Source organism: Tamandua tetradactyla, chromosome 2 (genome assembly GCF_023851605.1).
Source record: "Tamandua tetradactyla isolate mTamTet1 chromosome 2, mTamTet1.pri, whole genome shotgun sequence".
Taxonomy (NCBI): Eukaryota; Metazoa; Chordata; class Mammalia; order Pilosa; family Myrmecophagidae; genus Tamandua; species Tamandua tetradactyla.
Window position 1 is genome coordinate 81,855,572 of NC_135328.1, and position 23,859 is coordinate 81,879,430.

The 23,859-nt window shown below is 39.4% G+C and overlaps 1 protein-coding gene across 16 annotated transcripts in view; it reads right to left on the reverse strand.

Annotated features, from left to right (window-relative positions):
* CCDC171 (coiled-coil domain containing 171) overlaps positions 1–23,859 on the reverse strand; it is a 576,357-nt gene that overhangs the window by 525,139 nt on the left and 27,359 nt on the right. For 15 of the 16 annotated variants that reach the window (XM_077148117.1, XM_077148129.1, XM_077148126.1 and 12 more), the window contains one exon: positions 3,137–3,272. In XM_077148117.1, the coding sequence (XP_077004232.1) occupies positions 3,137–3,272 (136 nt within the window). Of the gene's footprint in view, positions 1–3,136; positions 3,273–23,859 lie in introns of those variants that run through there. The other variant, XM_077148131.1, reaches the window with a different exon arrangement.

Consider the following 23,859-nt stretch of genomic DNA (forward strand, 5'->3'; position numbering starts at 1 on the left):
TGAGACAAAATAAAGCATCAGTGACTGAGAGATTTCAAATAGAGTAGAAAAGTTATCCTGGAGGTTATTCTTATGCATCATATAGATATCCATACAAGCAACACATGGGAAAGCAAAACCACAAGTAATAGTTCCATTTAGGGAAATTTAAAAGGTTACCCAGACAGAAGAGCAAAAGGATAGGAACTTTTTGCCCTTTTGGATAGACCAAAAAGGATAAGAAATCACATGGCTTAAATATAACTCAATAAATGATAGCGGGACTTCCGGAGAAGATGGCGGCTTAGTAAGACACGCGGATCTTAGTTTCTCCTCCAGGACAGCTACTAGGGGAGTAGAAACGATACAGAACAGCTCCCAAAGCCACGACAGAGATAAAAAAGACAGCATACCCCATCCTGGAATGGCTGGCTGGCTGAGGGAACGCGCTCTGGTGAGATCGCCGAGGGGCGCGGGCTTCACCGGGCGGGGAGGCAAGCGGCCGGAGTCACTCCCTTCCCCCTTCCTGGGCCGGCTGGGAGAATTGGACAGGCGGTCCCCTCAAACTGCAGCGGCTAGCGCCCACACCACGCGCAACCCCCCAGACCAACAGAGAATTGGATCGGAAATCCCCAGGTCGCGGAGAACGGTGACGGGGGGGCCCTTCCAAAACCATGACTCCCCGGGAAAGTGCACTCTCCCAGGCGGGCCGCTGCGGCTGGCGCCCTCCCGTCACGCTTGGCACCCCGGGCCGACTAGGAAATTCGGACGGGCGCTTTCCCGGGCTGCGGCGGCCAGCGACCCTCCCCGCGTTCGGACCCCGGGTCGGCTGGCACTCTTCCAAGCCGCTTCAGCTAGCGAACCTCCCGGACTGCGAGAGTTTTCCAAAGTTAAAGGACCCACAGCACCTTTTACTGGTGGGACCCACAGACAAACGTGTGCCACGAGCGCCACCTACTGGGCAGGATAAGAAAAACAGAACCCAGAGATTTCACAGAAAAATCTTCCAAACTTTTGGATCCAACACCCAGGGAAATCTGTCTAAATGTGCAGACGCCAGCAGAAGATAACGGATCACGCTCAAAAAGTTGAAAATACGGCCCAGTCAAAGGAACAAACCAATAGTTCAAATGAGATACAGGAGCTGAGACAACTAATGCTGAATATACGAACAGAAATGGAAAACCTCTTCAAAAACGAAATCAATAAATTGAGGGAGGACATGAAGAAGACATGGGCTGAACATAAAGAAGAAATAGAAAAACTGAAAAAACAAATCACAGAACTTATGGAAGTGAAGGACGAAGTAGAAAAGATAGAAAAAACAATGGATACCTACAATGATAGATTCAAAGAGACAGAAGATAGGGGTGGGCCGCGGTGGCTCAGCGGGCAAAGTGCTTGCCTGCTATGCCGGAGGACCTCGGTTCGATTCCCGGCCCCAGCCCATGTAACAAAAAACGGAGAAACAAAATACAATAAAAAAAAAACAAGAAAGTGTTTAAAGATGTTTCCCTTTCTTCCTTCCTTCCTTCCTTCTCTCTGTCTTTCCTTAAAAAAAAAAAAAAAAAAAAAAGAGACAGAAGATAGAATTAGTGATTTGGAGGATGGAACATCTGAATTCCAAAAACAAACAGAAACTATTGGGAAAAGAATGGAAAAATTTGAACAGGGTATCAGGGAACTCAAGGACAATATGAAGCGCACAAATATACGTGTTGTGGGTGTCCCAGAAGGAGAAGAGAAGGGAAAAGGAGGAGAAAAACTAATGGAAGAAATTATCACTGAAAATTTCCCAACTCTTATGAAAGACCTAAAATTACAGATCCAAGAAGGGCAGCGCACCCCAAAGAGATTAGACCCAAATAGGCGTTCTCCAAGACACTTACTACTTAGAATGTCAGAGGTCAAAGAGAAAGAGAGGATCTTGAAAGCAGCAAGAGAAAAACAATCCATCGCATACAAGGGAAACCCAATAAGACGTGTAGATTTCTCAGCAGAAACCATGGAGGCTAGAAGACAGTGGGATGATATATTTAAATTACTAAAAGAGAAAAACTGCCAACCAAGATTCCTATATCCAGCAAAATTGTCCTTCAAAAATGAGGGAGAAATTAAAACATTCTCAGACAAAAAGTCACTGAGAGAATTTGTGACCAAGAGACCAGCTCTGCAAGAAATACTAAAGGGAGCACTGGAGTCAGAAACGAAAAGACAGAAGAGACAGGTATGGAGAAGAGTGTAGAAAAAAGGAAAGTCAGATATGATATATATAATACAAAAGGCAAAATGGTAGAGGAAAATATTATCCAAACAGTAATAACACTTAATGTTAATGGACTGAATTCCCCAATAAATGATAGCTATTTCTACAATGCACAGGCACTCTACAAAATTTATGTCATTAAATTATCAGAACAACCCTTTAGGACCAGCATTTCACAAAACGAAAACAAAGATTCTTAACATAAATAATTAGACCAAGGTCATATATCTTGTAAATGGAAGGGCCAGGAATTAAATCCAGATCTATGTAACTCCAGATGTTCATTTTACTATACAACAATGTCCAAGATGAGCTTTAAGAATACTGAGAATCAAACAATGACAGAAAACATATGAACATATAATTTTCTGAATCATCTCAGAAGGGAAAGATAACTACTATCTTTGAAATATACACAGATACATATGCATATGGAATATACGTCCTATTAAAGGAAAAGATACGGTGACACAATAAAACAAAAAACAAAGATAATTTAATAATTGCATATGACTAAAAATTCTATACTCAAATCTTATTTAAGAAATTTTAAAGCCATAAAGGAAACTATACTATGATTTCAAAAATGTGACATATACAAATTCTTTAATAATCAAACACATTCATCAATTAATATTCATAATCAAACTGAAACCATTAATTACAATAATAAGATGAACTAAAAATTAACATAATTCATTAAATTTTTACTTTAAAATTCCTACACATTTTCCATTATACAAAAATCATCTGTTTGTGTTATTATATTTACTTTTTTAAACACAAGAATGGTATGGCAATAAAGGATAAACATGAAGTTCATAATATGAATTGAATCTAAAATAATAAAATTCTACCTTTAAAATTATTTGAGAGGAAAATAAATTCTACCTCGGCATTGTATTTGGTCGTTATTTCTAATTTTTCTTTCTTAGCTCTATGGAGTTTCTTTCTGAGATCAACAGCAAAATCCAAGTCTGTTTCACTTTTAAGCATTTGTTTTACATCAGATGAGGCATTCTTCAACCTATAAAATTAGATAATAAAATATAATTCTCATTAAGCATATCTCAAATCATTTCTGATATTTCTGATAACTTAATTTCAAAAATCATAGGAACATGATATATGATATGGCCAAAAATAATTTACAATCTAGTAAAAGGTGTTCCTTGAAAACAGTTGGTGGGAAAAGAAGCAATATATGACTAGTAACTAACCACTGTTTACTGGGAAACTATCACATGGTTCAAGGCTGCTATGTAAATGCTATTCAATCACATTACAAGCTGGGGAATGGGAGACTGAGTTCTTTTCCTTTCTTCCTTTTAAGTAACATATTTTATTATAAATTTAGTGTTTGTTCAAAATTTAAAAATAGAAATAAGAGCAGATTCTTGCTTAAAAATTGCAGACTAAAGCACTCTACTCTCTCTCAGAAAAAAAATTCAGAACAACAACAATGAGAATTTAGAGTACAAACACACAAGGCCAAAGAAATTTGAATATGGAAGAGATGACAATTGCAATAAAATTACAGAAGCTGGAAAACAGATGGACAAGTGGTAATTGATTTACCTAAAAAGTGAATCCAAAGTCAACGGTTAGGATAACGAGCTGATTTACACTGAACCCCCAAAAGTTCAGTAATGTCAACAAAGGGAAAATGACATAAACATAAACACTAAAATCACAGAACTCTTAGAAAACCTAAGGGAAAATCTTCAGAATCTAGAATTCAGCAATGGAAACATAGACATGACACCAAAAGGACAATCAACATGAACTTTACCAAAGTTAAAAATTTTGTACATCACGCAGTACCACCATGACCACTTTGTTCATGAGCCCAAAAAAAAAAAAAAAAAAATTTTTGTACATCACAGAACATGATCAAAAAAGTGAAAATACAACCTACAGAATTGGGGAAAAAAAATTTTTTATTAATTTAAAAATTTTTTTTTAAATACCAAAAAACACCAAACAAACACAAACATTCATAAATTTTGATCATTCCGTTCTACATACATAATCAGTAATTCACAATATCATCACATAGTTGCATATTCATCATCATGATCATTTCTTGGAATATTTGCATGTATTCAAAAGAAATAAAAACAAAACAGAAAAAAATTCATACATACCATATCCCCCAACCCTCCCCCTCACCAACCCCGAGCATTTCACTCTAAATTTATTTAAACATTGTTTGGGGAAAATATTTTGAATCATATATTAATAAGGATGTACTACCTAAAATATATAAAGAACTCCTACAACTCAACAACAAAAAGAAAACCACAGAGTTAAAAATGGGCAAGGGATTTGAATAGATATTTCCCCAAAGAAAATGACACAAATGGCCAATGAGCACATGAAAAGATGCTCAACAAAGCCTTTAGGGAAATGCAAATCAGAACCACAATGAGATATCACCACACACACACTAGTTTGGCTATTATTTTAAAAAGAAAAAAGAAAAGAATATATATATATTACAAAAAAAAAAAAAATAAGTGTTGGTGAGAGAATGGAGAAAATGGAACTCTCATACATGGAGACAGTTGCTGTGAAAAACAGCTTAGCAATTCCCAAAAAAAGTAAACATAGAATTCCGTAGGACCTGACAATTCCACTCTTAAGTATATACTCCAAAGAACTGAAAGCAGGAACTCAAACAGATACCTGTATACCAATGTTCATCACAGCATTATTCACAATAGCCAAAATGTGGAAGCAACTGAAGTGTCCATCAATGAATGACAGGATAAACAAAATGTGGTATGTCCATATAATGGAATACTATTCAGCCATAAAAAGAAATGAAGTTCTGATCACACTACAACTTGGATTAACCTTGATAACATTATGCTGAGTGAAAGAAGCCAGACACAAAAGGAAAAATATTACATGCTGTCATGTAAATGAAATGTCTAGAATAAGCAATTCACAGAAACAAATATTTTAGGTTACCAGGTGCTGGAAGAAGGAATGGAGAGTTACTGCTTAAAGAAAGAGTTAATAAAGAGACTCTGTTTGGGGAGATAAAAAAGCTTTAGTAATGGAAAGTGATGATGGTAGCACAAGACTGTAAAAGCAATTAATGCCACTGAATCATACACTTAAAATGGTTAAAACTGCAAATTTTATGCAATATATATATATATTGCATAAATAAATATATATATATTGCCCTGATTGGTCTGGCCACAGGTTGCAGGAGTAATTTCTTCAAGAAGATGAAAATGACAGAATCCTTCAAGTAATTGAACATACTGATAGGAGATTTATGTAACTTGATTAAAGGATGAAGTTCAATTTATAAGCTGTCATGGTCAGGTTCAGGTGTCAACTTGGCCAAGTGGTGGTACCTGTTTGTCCGGTTGGGCAAGCACTGGCCTGTCTGTTGCAATGAGGACATCTGTATATATATATATACAGATGCTACCACAATTAAAAAAAAAGTAGATGGGTAAATGAGGGAAAAGAGAAAATAAGAATATTAAAAGATAAAACAAAAGAATGTTGTATACAAAATGCATGCATTAAGGTTCTGAACAAGAAGTAAATAACAGAGAAAGTATTAGATATTAGGGAATTATTATCAATTTTCTTGGGTATTATGATTACACAGGAACTTACTGATTTTAGAAGATGTATGCTGAACGGCTCAGCAGTGAAGTGGCTTTAGAAATACAACTTATTTTCAAATGGTAGAGCAATTAAAGAGAGTTAAAGCTAGATGGACAGATGAAATAAATGTGGCAAAATGCAAAAAAAAAAAACTGTTAAATCTAGGCAGTGAATATATAAGCAGTGTATCATTTTTGCATGGTCTGGGAATCGAACTGAGGATTCACACATGTAAGGTGAGCATAACACCACTGAACCACCCGTGTACCCCCATTATTTTATCTTTCGCAAATGTTTGGTATTTTTCATAATAAAAGTTGGTAAAGAATTTTCAACTACTTTTTTTTTTTTTAACATGGGCAGGCACCGGAAATCGAACACAGGTCCTCTGGCATGGTCAACTACTTTTTAAGGACTGTTTTTCATAGTCTCTAAAAAATAAAAACAAAAATATTCAGAAAACACAGAGCACTTGGAAATAAAAAAAAATCAAATGAAATGAAAAACTAAATAAACAAAAGCAAAGGAAAATCCCCTAGAGAGTAAAGAGAGAGCAATAAATAGAAAATCTAAAAAATTAGAGGACTATCCAAGCGACAGAACGTCTAAATAAAGAGTTAAACAGTGAGAAAATATAAATTCATAAGAAAAAAACTTTCTTGTGAAGATGTTGTAAGCCATTATAGACATAATCCTATTTAATCTTCAGGACCACCCCATAAGGTGTGTACTATTATTGCACCAGTGTAACAGATGAGGTAAATGACTCACAGAGAAGTTAAACAATGTGCTCAAATTCACAAGGCTAGGGACAGAGCTAGAATTCAAATTCTGGCAGTCTGGCTCTATGATTGGTATTCTCTTAACCACTACCCTTTAATGCTCTATGGAAAGGAGGAAAAATTTTTTTAAAATCCAGATTCTGAAGAATATGAGTTTCCAGACCATAGGGCCCATGAAGAGTCTAAATTAAATGCACAGAAAATTTGGAATATAAAAGACTTAAGAAGGGGTAGTTCAGTGGTAGAAGTCTCACCTGCCATGCAGGAGACCAGGATTCGATTCCTGATCCATGTACTTCCTCCCCCTCAAAAAAAAAACAAGCAAGCAAAACAAACAAACAAAAATTCAAAAATGGTGCTGCAATAACAGGATACTCACATGGAAACATTATGAGATGGATCCCAACATACAGCATACAAAAAAAAACGAAAGAAAAGACTAAGAATTCCACCCAACTTCCAAAAAGAAAAAAATTAGATTTTACATGAAGGATTAAGAAATCTATTTGGTATCATGTCTCAACAGAAACACTGGAAACTAGAAAACAAAACTGCAATGCCTGAAAATATTCCGAGAGAAAATAATTTTCACCAACTTAGAAATTTATACCAACAAACTATTATTCAAAGATAAGGGTATAAGAAAGATTATTATAGATCTGCAATGCCTTACAACATCTACCTCCCATGAACGTTCTCAAGAGGCTGATGGAAGATTTGTTCTATCAAAATAAGGATTTAAACAGAGAAATAAAAAGATATGGAATTCCAGAAACAGGGTATGCAACGCAAAAGAAAAAACAGCAAAGGAATTTTCAGAATCATGTTGAAAGAAGATACCAAGGGAAAAGCTGTGCAGAAAACACTTAAAGGCAATCTGCCCTGATTGGTCTGGCCACAGGTTGCAGGAGTAATTTCTTCAAGAAGATGAAAATGACAGAATCCTTCAAGTAATTGAACATACTGATAGGAGATTTATGTAACTTGATTAAAGGATGAAGTTCAATTTATAAGCTGTCATGGTCAGGTTCAGGTGTCAGCTTGGCCAAGTGGTGGTACCTATTTGTCCGGTTGGGCAAGCACTGGCCTGTCTGTTGCAATGAGGACATCTCATTGAATTAGATCATGATCACATCAGCTGCATCCACAGCTGATTCCATTTGTAATCAGCCAAGGGGGAGTGTCTTCTGCAATGGGTGATGCTTAATCTAATCATGGGAAGTCTTTTAAGGAGGATTCAGAAGAGACAGGCTCTATTCCTGCTTCAGCTGGTGAGCCTCTCCTGTGGAGTAAATCCAGACCCTCCATCGGAGTCACAGCTTCACAGCCTGCCCTGCAGATTTTGGACTCTGCATTCCCACGGTCACGTGAGACACTTTTATAAATTTTATATTTGCGAGTGTTCCCTGTTGATTCTGTTTCTCTAGAGAACCCTAACTAATATATCTTGGTACCAGGAGTGGTTCTTAAGAAACAGAATCTTGGGAACTTCCGGAGAAGATGGCGGCTTAGTAAGACGCGCGGGTCTTAGTTCCTCCTCCAGAAAAGCAACTAAAGAAACAGAAACAATACAAAACAGCTCCCGGAGTCACGACAGAGACCAAAAAAGACAGCGTACCCCATTCTGGAACGGCTGGACGGGTAGGGAGAATCCACTGCTGTGAGATACCCGAGGGGTGCACGTTTTCCCGGCTGGGGTGGCTGGCGTCTGGGGTCCCCTCCACGCACGTGGCTCCCCGGTCTGACTGGGAACATTGGATAGCGGGGCCCTCCCGTCACGCTTGGCGTCTCGGGCCAGCTGGGCAATTTGGACCGGCACTCCCCCAAGCCACGGCCAGCGACCCCCGCCTCCACGAGCGGTTTCCCGGGCCGACTGCCCCGCAGACAAACGAGCGCCACCTACTGGGCAGGAAAAGAAAAACAGAGCCCAGAGATTCCACAGAAAAACCTTTCAACCAGCTGGGTCCCACACCCAGGGAGATCTGATCAAATGCCCAGACACCAGCAGAAAATAATGGATGACGCTCGGAAAATTGAAGATATGGCCCAATCAAAGGAACAAACCAATAGTTCAAATGAGATACAGGAGCTGAGACAACTAATGCTGAATATACGAACAGAAATGGAAAAACTCTTCAAAAACCAAATCAATAAATTGAGGGAGGACATGAAGAAGATATGGGCTGAACAAAGAGAAGAAATAGAAAATCTGAAAAAACAAATCACAGAACTTGTGGGAGTGAAGGACAAAGAAGAAAAAATGGAAAAAACAATGGATACCTACAATGGTAGATCTAAAGAGACAGAAGCTACAATTAGTGAACTGGAGGATGGAACAACTGAATTCCAAAAAGAAACAGAAACTATAGGGAAAAGAATGGAAAAACTTGAGCAGGGAATCAGGGAACTGAATGACAATATGAAGCGCACAAATATACGTGTTGTGGGTGTCCCAGAAGGAGAAGAGAAGGGAAAAGGAGGAGAAAAACTAATGGAAGAAATTATCACTGAAAATTTCCCAACTCTTATGAAAGACCTAAATATACAGATCCAAGAAGTGCAGCGCACCCCAAAGAGAATAGACCCAAATAGGCGTTCTCCAAGACATTTACTAGTTAGAATGTCAGAGGTCAAAGAGAAAGAGAGGATCTTGAAAGCAGCAAGAGAAAAACAATCTGTCACATACAAGGGAAACCCAATAAGACTATGTGTAGATTTCTCAGCAGAAACCATGGAAGCTAGAAGACAGTGGGATGATATATTTAAATCACTAAAAGAGAAAAACTGCCAACCAAGACTCCTATATCCAGCAAAATTGTCCTTCAAAAATGAAGGAGAAATTAAAACATTTATAGACAAAAAGTCACTGAGAGAATTTGTGACCAAGAGACCAGCTCTGCAAGAAATACTAAAGGGAGCACTAGAGTCAGAGACGAAAAGACAGAAGAGAGAGGTATGGAGTAAAGTGTAGAAAGAAGGAAAATCAGATATGATATATATAATACAAAAGCCAAAATGGTAGAGGAAAATATTATCCAAACAGTAATAACACTAAAAGTTAATGGACTGAATTTCCCAATCAAAAGACATAGAATGGCAGAATGGATTACGACCCAGCAATACCACTGCTAGGTATCTACTCAAAGGACTTAAGGGCAAAGACACAGACGGACATTTGCACACCAGTGTTTATAGCAGCATTATCTACAACTTCAAAGAGATGGAAACAGCCAAAATGCCCATCAACAGACGAGTGGCTAAACAAACTGTGGCGTATACCTACGATGGAATATTATGCAGCTTTAAGACAGAATAAACTTATGAAGCATGTAATAACATGGATGGACCTAGAGAACATTATGCTGAGTGAGTCTAGCCAAAAACTAAAGGACAAATACTGTATGGTCCCACTGATGTGAACCGACATTCGAGAATCACCTTGGACTATATCATTGGTAACAGAGACCAGCAGGAGTTAGAAACAGGGTAAGATAATGGGTAATTGGAGCTGAAGGGATACAGACTGTGCAACAGGACTAGATACAAAAACTCAAAAATGGACAGCACAATAATACCTAAGTGTAATGTAACTAGGTTGGAACACTGAATGAAGCTGCACCTGAAATATGGTTTTTTGTTTGTTTGTTTGTGTGTTTGTATCTTTTGTTTTTGTTTTTTTCTTTTTCCTTTTTATATATATATATAATTAGTATTATTATTTTAATTCTCTTCTCTATATTAACATTCTATATCTTTTTCTGCTGTTTTGCTATTTCTTTTCCTAAATCGATGCAAATGTACTAAGAAATGATGATCATACATCTATGTGATGATACTAAGAATTACTGAGTGCATGTGTAGAATGGAATGATTTCTAAATGTTGTGTTAATTTCTTTTCTTTTTTTTGATTAATAAAAAAATTAAAAAAAAAAAAAAAGAAACAGAATCTTAAAAATGGGTTTTTATGAATGGTTTTCTACTCTGACTGGACTCAAAGACACTAAGGACACTGATTCCCGTAATCAGAATGACACTCGCAATCCATGGAGTGAGTGGGCAAAAGATATAGTCAAAATATCACCTATTCGATTCTCCAAATGCTTCGCTGTATGAAGCCAGGCTATGGGGGATAATGTTTTTGACGCCTTCACAGAGTTTTGTAGAAATAAGAGGTATAGAGATGTTGGTTGGTTGTTGTTAGATACACTGGCTACATTAAGGAGTGAAAGCAATGGGCTTAAGGCTTCAAACGAGAAGCTTAAGTGACATTTCTATGAGTATCCTGAAGGAAAATCTTATTTCCTGTAGCTATAGACTTGATATCTCCGAAAATCAGACTCAGAATCTTATTGTCAGAGTAGCAACTTTACAACGTAAACTGAAATCTCAATCTTGCATGGTGTCTGCTGTTAAAGTGAGGGCATTGATTGGAAACGGGTGGGACCCTGAAAAATGGGATGGTGACATATGGATTGATAATGATGTCCGGGGTGAGGCTGAAACCCTAGATCATGCTGAGTCTTCTCTAGATAACCTTGTAATAGTTTGCCCTGAGGACATAACCGCCCTACCTCCAGCCTGCCTTCTGAAGTTGGCCACCCAACCTCCTCCTGAAGGGATTAGCCCTAGAGTGATTAATCTTGTTTCACCAGATGAAACTGCAAATGAAGCAATGGCTTTGAAGATATTTCTAATTCTTTTCATGACCCACCCCCACCACCCCTCATTTCTTCCAGACCTATAACTAGACTTAAGTCCCAACAGGCCCCTAAAGGTGAGGTACAAAGTATCACATATGAGGAGGTACGTTATACTCCAAAAGAACTGTGTGAGTTTTCCAATTTATATAGACAGAAATCAGGGGAACATGTGTGGCAATGGATTTTAAGGGTGTAGGATAATGGTGGGAGGAATATAAGGCTCGATCAGGATGAATTTATTGATATGGGCCCACTAAGCAGAGATTCTGCATTCAATGTTATAGCTCGAGTGGTTAGAAAAGGTATTAACAGTTTGTTTGGATGGTTGGTTGAAACATGGATCAAAAGGTGGCCAACATTACCTGAGGTTGAAATGCCAGAACTGCCCTGGTATAATGTAGATGAGGGGATTCAGTGGCTTAGAGAGACTGGAATGTTAGAGTGGATCTATCATGCAAAGCCTGCTCTTACTCCCCAGGAATGTCCGGAGGGTGCACCTTTTACCAGAACAGTGAGAAATAAATTTGTGAAACTAGCACCATCATCCCTAAAGAGCTCTGTGGTTGCACTTCTCTGTAGGTCAGATATTACTGTAGGAACTGCTGTCACTGAGCTGAAATCCTTAAACACAATGGGGATGACAGGATCCCAAGTTGGCAGAAGCCAGGTGGCAGCACTTAATTGACAAAGACAGGGTAGATGTGGCTATTATAACAGACAGCAAACTCAAACCAGGCATCAAAATTATATGACATGCAGAGATTTGTGGTATTGGCTGGTAAATCATGGGGTACCTAGAAATACAATAGAAGGGCAGTCTACTAAATTCTTGTTCCAGCTGTATAAACAAAAGAGTTCTAGGTCAAGTGAACAGAAGTCTAACCTGAATTACAAAAACATAAGAGTCACAGCCAAGTCTGTTTCAATTTCCAAACTTGAAACAGTTTACAGACCCAGAGCCCCTTAAATGGAGGGGAGGCCAAGTCCCTTTGGGGGAGAATCCTGTTATACTTGCCACAAATTAATACTGTTACTCTTCATCCAAGTATTCCCCAAGGAGACTGATGACCTTTTACCAGGGTAACTGTGCATTGGGGAAAGGAAATGATCAGATATTTCAGGGATTATTAGACACAGGTTCAGAAGTGACATTAATTCCAGGGGACCTAACACGTCATCTGGACCACCAGTCAGAGTGGGGGTTTATGGAGTCCAGGTGATCAATGGAGTTTTAGCTCAGGTCCATCTCACAGTGGGTCCAGTGGGCCCCCAGACCCATCCTGTACTTATTTCCCCAGTTCCAGAATGCATAATTGGTATAGACATACTGAACAACTGGCAGAATCCCCACATTGGCTCTCTAACTCATGCAGTGAGGGCTATTATGGTGGGAAAGGCCAAGTGGAAGCCATTAGAACTGCCCCTACCGAGCAAAATAGTAAATCAGAAGCAATACCAGATTCCAGGAGGGATTGAAGAGAATACTGCCACTCTTAAGGACTTGAAGGATGCAGGGGTGGTGATTCCCACCATATCCCCATTCAACTCCCCTATTTGGCCTGTGCAGAAAACAGATGGGTCTTGGAGGATGACAGTGGATTATCTTTTTTTTTTTTTAAGCAAGTTTCTTTTTTTTTTTTTTTTTTAACATGGGCAGGCACCAGGAATCGAACCCGGGTCCTCCGGCATGGCAGGCAAGCATTCTTGCCTGCTGAGCCACCATGGCCCGCCCAACAGTGGATTATCTTAAGCTCAACCAGGTGGTAACTCCAATTGCAGCTGCTGTTCCAGATGCGGTATCATTGCTTGAGCAAATCAATACATCCCCTGGTACCTGGTATGCAGCTATTGATCTGGCAAATGCTTTTTTCTCAATAGCTATTAGTAAGGACCACCAGAAACAGTTTGCATTCAGCTGGCAAGGTCAGCAATATACTTTCACTGTCCTACTTCAGGGGTATATCAACTCTCCAGCCCTATGTCATAATCTTGTCCACAGAGACCTTGATTGTTTCTCCCTCCCACAAGACATCACACTGCCCATTATATTGATAATATCATGTTGATTGGACTTAGTGAGCAAGAAGTAGCAACTACTCTAGATTTACTGGTAAGGCATTTGCATGTCAGAGGATGGGAGATAAATCCAACAAAAATACAGAGGCCTTCCACCTCAGTGAAATTTCTAGGAGTCCAGTGGTGTGGGGCATGTTGAGATTTCCCTTCTAAGGTGAAGGATAAATTGCTGCATCTGGCCCCTCCTATGACCAAAAAAGAGCCACAATGCCTAGTTGGTCTTTTTGGATTTTGGCGACAACATATTCCTCATTTGGGTGTGCCAGTCCGGCCCATTTATCGAGTGACCAGAAAAGCTGCTAATTTTGAGTGGTGACCTGAACAAGAGGAGGCTCTGTGACAGGTTTAGGCTGCTATACAAGCTGCTCTGTCACTTGGGTTGCATGATCCAGCAGATCCAATGGTGCTGGAAGTGTCAGTGGCAAATAGAGATGCTGTCTGGAGCCTTTGGCAGGCCCCTATAGGAGAATCACAATGCATACCCTTAGGATTTTGGAGCAAAGGCTTACCAACTGCTGCAGATAACTACTCTCCTTTTGAGAAACAGCTTTTGGCCTACTACTGAGCCTTAGTAGAGACTGAACACTTAACAATGAGCCACCAAGTTACCATGAGACCTGAGTTGCCTATCATGAGCTGGGTGTTGTCTGACCCACCAAGCCATAAAGTTGGGCATGCGCAGCAGCACTCTATTGTAAAATGGAAATGGTATATACTAGATAGAGCCAGAGCAGGTCCTGAAGGCACAAGTAAGTTACATGAAAAAGTGGCCCAAATGCCCATGGTCTCCAATCCTGCCACATTACCTTCTCTTTCCCAGACCAGAGCTAGGCCTCTTGGGGAGTTCCTTACAGGGAATTGACTAAGGAAAAGAAAACTCAGCACAATATGCAGGTACCTCCCAACAGTGGACAGCTATAACACTCCAACCGCCTTCTGGGGTGCCCTTGAAGGACAGTGGTGAGGGGAAATCCTCCCAGTGGGCAGAACTTCGAGCAGTGCACCTGGTTGTTCATTTTGCTTGGAAGGAAAACTGGCCAGAGGTGCGTTTGTATACTGACTCATGGGCTGTTGCTAATGGTTTAGCTGGATGGTCTGGGACTTGGAAAGACCATAATTGGAAAATTGGTGACAAAGAGGTCTGGGGAAGAAGTCTGTGGACAGACCTTTCACAGTGGGCTAAAAACATGAAGATATTTATGCCCCATGTGAATGCACACCAGAGGGTGGCTTCAGCAGAGGAAGATTTTAATAATCAAGTGGATAAGATGACCCATTCTGTGGATACCAATCAGCCTCTTTCCCCAGCAACTCCTGTCATTGCCCAATGGGCTCATGAACAAAGTGGTCATGGTGGTAGGGATGGAGGTTATGCATGGGCTTAGCAACATGGACTTCTACTCACCAAGGCTGACTTGGCTACAGCCACTGCTGAGTGCCCAATCTGCCAGCAGCAGACACCTACACTCAGCACCCAATATGGTACCATTCCCTGAGGTGACCAGCCAGCTACATGGTGGCAGGTTGATTACATTGGATCACTCCCTTCATGGAAGGGGCAGCGATTTGTTCTAACTGGAATAGACCCAAACTCTGGATATGGGTTTCCTTTCCTGCATGCAATGCTTCTGCCAAAATTCCCATCCGTGGGCTTACAGAATGCCTTATCCATCGTCATAGTATTCCACATAGCATTGCTTCTGATCGAGGAACACACTTCATAGCAAATGAAGTGTGGGAATGGGCACATGCTCAGGAATTCTCTCGTCTTACCAAGTTCCCCATCATCCAGAAGCAGCTGGATTGATAGAATGGTGGAATGGCCTTTTGAAAACTCAATTATGGTGCCAGCTAGATGGCAATACCTTGAAAGGCTGGGGTAATATTCTCCAGGAAGCTGTATATGCTCTGAATCAGCATCCGCTGTATGGTGCAGTTTCTCCCAAAGCCAGGATCCATGGGTCCAGTAACCAAGGGGAGGAAATGGGAATAGTACCACTCACTATTACCCCTAGTGATCCACTAGGAAAATTTTTGCTTCCTGTCCTTGCAACCCTGAGCTCTGCTGGTCTACAGGTTTTAGTTCGAAAACAGGGAATGCTTGCTCCAGGAGAAACAACAATGATTTCACTAAACTAGAAGTTAAGACTGCCACCTAGTCACTTTGGGCTACTTATGCCACTGGATCAACAAGCCAAGAGGGGATTACATCATTGTCTTGGGTGAATGACCCTGACTATCAGGAGGAAGTAGGACTGCAACTACATAATGGAGGTAAAGAAGAGTTTTCTTGAAATATAGGAGAGCCCCTAGGGCATCTTTTAGTACTACCATGCCCTGTGATTAAAATCAATGGAAAACTGCAACAACCCAATCCAAGATTACCAATGGCTCTGAACTTTCAGGAATGAAGGTTTGGGTCACCCCACCAGGCAAAGAACCACAGCCAGCTGAAGTGCTTGCCGAGGGTAAAGGGAACATGGAATGGGTAGTGGAAGAAGGTAGTGATAAATATGAACTTCCACCACGTGATCAGTTACAGAAACAAGAACTGTAATGCTGTTTTGTTCATGTCATACTATTTAAATTGTAAGATATCAAGCTTAAGAATGAATGTTGCCCAAGGATTTGTGCCCTATTCTGGAGAGATTTCATGTGTTTCCAGTTATATGCAGGACAGTTGAGTATTGTTAGGTAAAAGAAAAAATGTGCATTTTATTTTTATTATTTGGAAATTGGGTATGGTTTAAGGTGATATATATAGCTGCCAAGTTGACAAGGGGTGGACTGTCATGGTCAGGTTCATGTGTCAACTTGGCCAAGTTGTGGTACCTGTTTGTCTGGTTGGGCAAGTCCTGGCTGGCTGTTGCAATGAGGACATCTCATTGAATTAGATCATGATCACATCAGCTGCATCCACAGCTGATTCCATTTGTAATCAGCCAAGGGGGAGTGTCTTCTGCAATGAGTGATGCTTAATCTAATCATGGGGAGCCTTTTAAGGAGGATTCAGAAGAGACAGGCTCTATTCTTGCTTCAGTTGGTAAGCCTCTCCTGTGGAGTTCATCCAGACCCTCCATCAGAGTCACAGCTTCACAGCCTGCCCTACAGGTTTTGGACTCTGCATTCCCACAGTCATGTGAGATACTTTTATAAATTTTGTATTTGTGAATGTTCTCTGTTGATTCTGTTTCTCTAGAGAACCCTAATTAATACATAAGCTCATAAAAATTAAGCAAACTAACCAACAAATAAAGAAAACAATTACTACTGCCAGGGAAATGAATACTCACTGAATACTACTACATGGCTCAACTGGGAACTTTCCATAATTATAATAATGTAAACACTGAATAAATGATCTAACCAAAATTACAATACAACTATATTAGAGAGGATGGGAAAGGTAGCCAGAATGCATAAGAACTAAATTATGATTCTTTTGTACTGGGAAGACAATTAATAATGGTTAAAATTAAAAAATCAAATAGCAATATAAAAAAATATTTTAAGAAATACAGATTAAAAAACAGTTCAAAGATTTTGAATTGACTTCTTAGAGAGCAAGAAAGTGACTGTCTCAAGGAAATGAATAATGTTTTTTTTTTCTAAACAGAGTAAGGGAAGCCTTGTAGACTAAATTCTTTGAATAATGTACACATATAATTTCAAATTTATAAAAATAAAACTAAAATAGAACAACAAAGAGAATCAATGAAACCAAAGTTGTTACTTTGAAAAGATCAACAAAACTGACAAACATTACTTAGATTGAAAAAGATCAAAAAAAGAAGGAAAATTACAAAAATAAGGAATAAGAGAAGAGACATTAGTACCGAGTTACCATTATAGGAGAAAACTACTAACTATCAGAGATAAAACCAATCTTTTACATAAACTTCCAAAAAAGAGGAAGGGGGAACACTTCTCAATTGATCCTAAGAAAACAGAATTACCTTGATACTGAAGATGGAAACAGCCCAAATGCCCATCAACAGATGAGTGGCTAAACAAGCTGAGGTATATACATACTATGGAATATTATACAGCTATAAAACAGAATAAATAATAACATGGATGGACCTTGAGGACGTTATGCTGAGTGAAATTAGCCAGAAACAAAAGGACAAATACTGTATGGTCTCACTGATATGATCTAACATTAATGAGTGAACTTGGAAAATTTAAGTTAGGAGCACAGGTTATCAGGAGATAGAAATAGGATAGAGATTGGGCAATTGGTGCTGAAAGAATACAGATTGTGCAACAGGACTGATTGTAAAAATTCAGAAATGGATAGCACAATACTACCTGATTGTAGCACAACAATACAAGTACTAAATGAAGCTAAATGTGAGTATGACAGAGGGAGAAGGGCTGGGGGCACATATGAAACCAGAAGGAAACACAGAGGATAAAGACTGAGACAATATAATCTAGGAATGCCTAGAGTGGACAATGATGGTGATTAAATATACAAATAAAAAAAACGTTTTTGCATGACGGAGAACAAAGGAATGTTAAGACTACAGGGTGTTGAAAATAGATGCTATATGGGGTAGACACAATTAATGTAAGCTAGGGTCTATAGTCAACAGTAACACTGTCATATGCTTCCACTGAATGTAACAAAGGCATTATGCCAAAACTAAATGTCAACAGAAGGGCAGGGGCAGTTCATGCAGGAGGGGTATGGATTCTTTGTGGAAGAAAAGGAAATGTCTTCAGATAGATTATGGTGGCAAAGGCATGTTTATACACTTAGGTTGGACTATATGATATGTGAATAAAACTGTTTAAAAATGAACAGAGAGGGCAGTGCAATGGTGGCTCAGTGGCAGAATTCTCCTCTGCTGTGCCAGAGACCCAGGTTCACTCCCGGTGCCTGCCCATGTAATAAAAAAATAATAATAATAATAATGAACAGAGAGAAATAAGTGCTAGAGAAATTGTGGAGAAAGAGATGTACCTATTCACTATCTGTAGGGAAATTCAAAGTTAGCCCTTTGGAGGGTAGAGTGGTGGTTCCACAGGAGGCTAGGGGTGGAATTGCCATATGATCCTGAAACCCTGTTGCTCAGTATATACCTGGAGGAACTGAGTGTGGGAACACAAATGGACATTTGTACACTGGGGTCTATGGCAGCAGTGTTCACAATTCACAATGGATGGAGGCAGTTTAAGGGTACAACGATTGAGGAATGGAAGGGGAACTAGGGTATATACATACAACGGACTACTAAGTGGGCACAAGAAGGAATGAAGTTGTGAGGCATGCAGCTAGGTGATGAACTTTAAGGACTGTATGCTGAATGAAATATCAGAAACAAAAGACAAATATTATCATGTCTCACTCAGATGGACTAACTGTAATATAAAAACTTGGTGAACTGAAGTCGAGACCATGGGTTACCAAGTTGGGGCCCATTATAAAGGGTCCTAGATTGTAAGCTCTTACAGTAGTCACACATATTCACAAGCTGTAGCTATTATTTCTAAATTCAGAGATACTGAGCTATTTGTTTATAACCTGGTTGCTCCCAGAAACTTCGGGTATTTATGTGACACCTAAGACTCACAATAAGAGCTCTGAAGTGATGAAAGTCAGCAGTACCTTACACAGGAACAGTTTAAAAGTTGAAAAAGACATCTGACTGCGAGTAGAGATATGAATGAAGCTGATGTGGATAGGACTAAGGTCAATCAGAATACAGGGTAAAAGATGTTATCGTCCAATTTTAAAACTTCGACTTGCAAAGGCAGATAGAATGAGCTGAGACTCAGCATCAAGGGATTGAGAAAACCTTCTCAACTGAAAGGGGGAAGAGTGAAATGATACAAAATAAAGTGTCAATGGCTGAGAGATTCCAAACACAGTCGAGATGTTATCCTGGAGGTTATTCTTACGCATTATATAGATGTATAGATAGACAAATTATATATATATTTATATATATATATATAAAATGCATAAAAATTATATATACTTTATGCTGTATTGGAGTGTCTAGAGGGAAGTACCTGAAACTACTGAGCTGTGTTCTAGTAGTCCTGATTCTTGAAGACAACTGTATAATGATACTGCTTTTACAATGTGACTGTGTGATCGTGAAAATCTTGTGTTTGATGCTCCTTTTGTCTAGAGTATGGACAGATGAGTAAAAAAATATGGATAAAAAAATAAACAAATAATAGGGTGACAGAGGTTAAAATAAATTGGTGGATGGAAATCCTAGTGGTCGATGAGAGGGAAGGGTGAGAGATATGGTATATATGAGTTTTTTCTTTTTTCTTTTTATTTCTTTTTCTGGAGTGATGCAAATGTTCTAAAAAATGATCATGGTGATGTATACACAACTATGTCATGAGATTTTGAACCACTGATTGTAAACCATACATTGTAAACCATACATGGTTTACAATGTATGATTTACATAAGATTTATCAGTAAATACATATATTCTCAATACAACAATAGCAAACTGAATCCAATAACATCTAAAAAGGATTACACATTTCCCAAAAATGCAAATTGATTTAAAGAATGGAAATTAATTAATGCATTATATAATTTTAATGAAATAAAACACAAAATGGCATGATCATCCCAATAAGCGCATAAAAAGCACTTGACAGAATCCAAAACCCATTAATGATAAAAATTCTCAACAAACTAAGAACAGAAAGACACTTCCTCAGCCTAAAAATGGGCATGAAGGAAAAGCCTACAACTAATATCATATTTTACAGTGAAAGACTGGAAACTTCCCCTAAGGTCAGAGTACGGCAAAGATGTCTACTCTGAACACTTTTATTTAAGATTGAATTGAAGGTTTTAGACGGTGCAATTAAGCAAGAATAAAGAAGTAAAAGATGTACAAATTGGAAAGGAAGAGATAAAACTGGTTTAATTGCAAAGAACATCATTCTGTAAATAGAAAAAATTTTTTTTTAATCCACACACAAGGCGGACTCATCTCTCTCCACCCGGGAGCGCAGAAATAAACCACACCCCACTTTAAATTTCCTGGTCTACCTTTCTTCTTTCTCAGCCTTTCGCCTCCTAAACCTTTCATCTGGGTGCCAAAACCCAGGAGAGGAGCGTGGGTGCTGCCTGCCTGGTCAGGGCGCCCCAGCTTCCTCTCCCCTCCTTCCTTCACATGACCAGCGACAAGGGATCCTTTGGCCCACGGCTACATCCACCACTGATTGCTTTTATTGAGGACTTCCGGAGAAGATGGCAGCTTAGTAAGACGCGCGGATTTTAGTTTCTCCTCCAGAACAGCTACTAAGGGAGTAGAAACGATACAGAACAGCTCCCAAAGACACGACAGAGATAAAAAAGACAGCGTACCCCATCCTGGAATGGCTGGCTGGCTGAGAGAACCCGCTCCGGTGAGATCGCCGAGGGGCGCGGGCTTCACCAGGCGGGGCGGCAAGCGGCCGGAGTCACTCCCTTCCCCCTTCCCGGGCCGGCTGGGAGAATTGGACAGGCGGTCCTCTCAAACTGCGGCGGCTGGCGCCCACACCACGCGCAGCGCCCCGGACCAACTGAGAGAATTGGATCGGAAATCCCCAGGCCGCGGAGAACGGTGATGGGGGTGGGGGCCTTCCAAACCCGTGACTCCCAGGGAACGGTGCACTCTCCCGGGTGGGCCGCTGCGGCTGGCGCCCTCCCGCCACGCTTGGCGCCCCAGGCCGACTAGGAAATTCGGACGGGCGCTTTCCCGGGCTGCGGTGGCCAGTGACCCTCCCCGCGTTCGAACCCCCGGCCGGCTGGCACTCTTACAAGCCGCTTCAGCTAGCGAACCTCGCGGACGGCGAGAGTTTTCCAAAGTTAAAGGACCAACAGCACCTTTTACTGGTGGGACCCGCAGACAAACGTGCGCCACGAGCGCCACCTACTGGTCAGGATAAGAAAAACAGAACCCAGAGATTTCACAGAAAAATCTTCCAAAATTTTGGATCCAACACCCAGGGAAATCCGTCTAAATGCGCAGACGCCAGCAGAAGATAACGGATCACGCTCAAAAAATTGAAAATACGGCCCAGTCAAAGGAACAAACCAATAGTTCAAATGAGATACAGGAGCTGAGACAACTAATGCTGAATATATGAACAGAAATGGAAAACCTCTTCAAAAACGAAATCAATAAATTGAGGGAGGACATGAAGAAGACATGGGCTGAACATAAAGAAGAAACAGAAAAACTGAAAAAACAAATCACAGAACTTATGGAAGTGAAGGACAAAGTAGAAAAGATAGAAAAAACAATGGATACCTACAATGATAGATTCAAAGAGACAGAAGATAGAATTAGTGATTTGGAGGATGGAACATCTGAATTCCAAAAACAAACAAAAACTATCGGGAAAAGAATGGAAAACTTTGAACAGGGTATCAGGGAACTCAAGGACAATATGAAGCGCACAAATATACGTGTTGTGGGTGTCCCAGAAGGAGAAGAGCAGGGAAAAGGAGGAGAAAAACTAATGGAAGAAATTATCACTGAAAATTTCCCAACTCTTATGAAAGACCTAAAATTACAGATCCAAGAAGTGCAGCGCACCCCAAAGAGATTAGACCCAAATAGGCGTTCTCCAAGACACTTACTAGTTAGAATGTCAGAGGTCAAAGAGAAAGAGAAGATCTTGAAAGCAGCAAGAGAAAAACAATCCATTATATACAAGGGAAACCCAATAAGATTTTGTGTAGATTTCTCAGCAGAAACCATGGAAGCTAGAAGACAGTGGGATGATATATTTAAAATACTAAAAGAGAAAAACTGCCAACCAAGACTCCTATATCCAGCAAAATTATCCTTCAAAAATGAGGGAGAAATTAAAACATTCTCAGACAAAAAGTCACTGAAAGAATTTGTGACCAAGAGACCAGCTCTGCAAGAAATACTAAAGGGAGCACTAGAGTCAGATACAAAAAGACAGAAGAGAGAGATATGGAAAAGAGTGTAGAAAGAAGGAAAATCAGATATGATATATATAATACAAAAGGCAAAATGGTAGAGGAAAATATTATCCAAACAGTAATAACACTAAATGTCAATGGACTGAATTCCCCAATCAAAAGACATAGATTGGCAGAATGGATTAAAAAACAGGATCCTTCGATATGCTGTCTACAGGAAACACATCTGAGACCCAAAGATAAACATAGGTGGAAAGTGAAAGGTTGGGAAAAGATATTTCATGCAAATAACAACCAGAAAAGAGCAGGAGTGGCTATACTAATATCCAACAAATTAGACTTCAAATGTAAAACAGTTAAAAGAGACAAAGAAGGACACTATATACTAATAAAAGGAACAATTAAACAAGAAGACATAACAATCATAAATATTTACGCACCGAATCAGAATGCCCCAAAATACGTGAGGAATATACTGCAAACACTGAAAAGGGAAATAGACTCATATACCATAATAGTTGGAGACTTCAACTCACCACTCTCATCAAGGGACAGAACATCTAGACAGAGGATCAACAAAGAAATAGAGAATCTGAATATTACTATAAATGAACTAGACTTAATAGACATTTATAGGACATTACATCCCACAACAGCAGAATACACCTTTTTCTCAAGTGCTCATGGATCATTCTCAAAGATAGACCATATGCTGGGTCACAAAGCAAGTCTCAACAAATTTAAAAAGATTGAAATCTTACACAACACTTTCTCGGACCATAAAGGAATGATGTTGGAAATCAATAATAGGCAGAGTGCCAGAAAATTCACAAATACGTGGAGGCTCAACAACACACTCCTAAACAACGACTGGGTCAAAGAAGAAATTGCAAGAGAAATTAGCAAATACCTCGAGGCGAAAGAAAATGAAAACACAACATATCAAAACTTATGGGACGCAGCAAAGGCAGTGCTAAGAGGGAAATTTATTGCTCTAAATGCCTATATCAGAAAAGAAGAAAAGGCAAAAATGCAGGAATTAACTATCCATTTGGAAGAACTGGAGAAAGAACAGCAAGCTAACCCCAAAGCAAGCAAAAGGAAAGAAATAACAAAGATTAGAGCACAAATAAATGAAATTGAAAACATGAAAACAATAGAGAAAATCAATAAGGCCAGAAGTTGGTTCTATGAGAAAATCAATAAGATTGATGGGCCCTTAGCAAGATTGACAAAAAGAAGAAGAGAGAGGATGCAAATAAATAAGATCAGAAATGGAAGAGGAGACATAACTACTGACCTCACAGAAATAAAGGAGGTAATAACAGGATACTATGAACAACTTTACGCTAATAAATACAACAATTTAGAGGAAATGGACGGGTTCCTGGAAAGACATGAACAACCAACTTTGACTCAAGAAGACATAGATGACCTCAACAAACCAATCACAAGTAAAGAAATTGAATTAGTCATTCAAAAGCTTCCTAAAA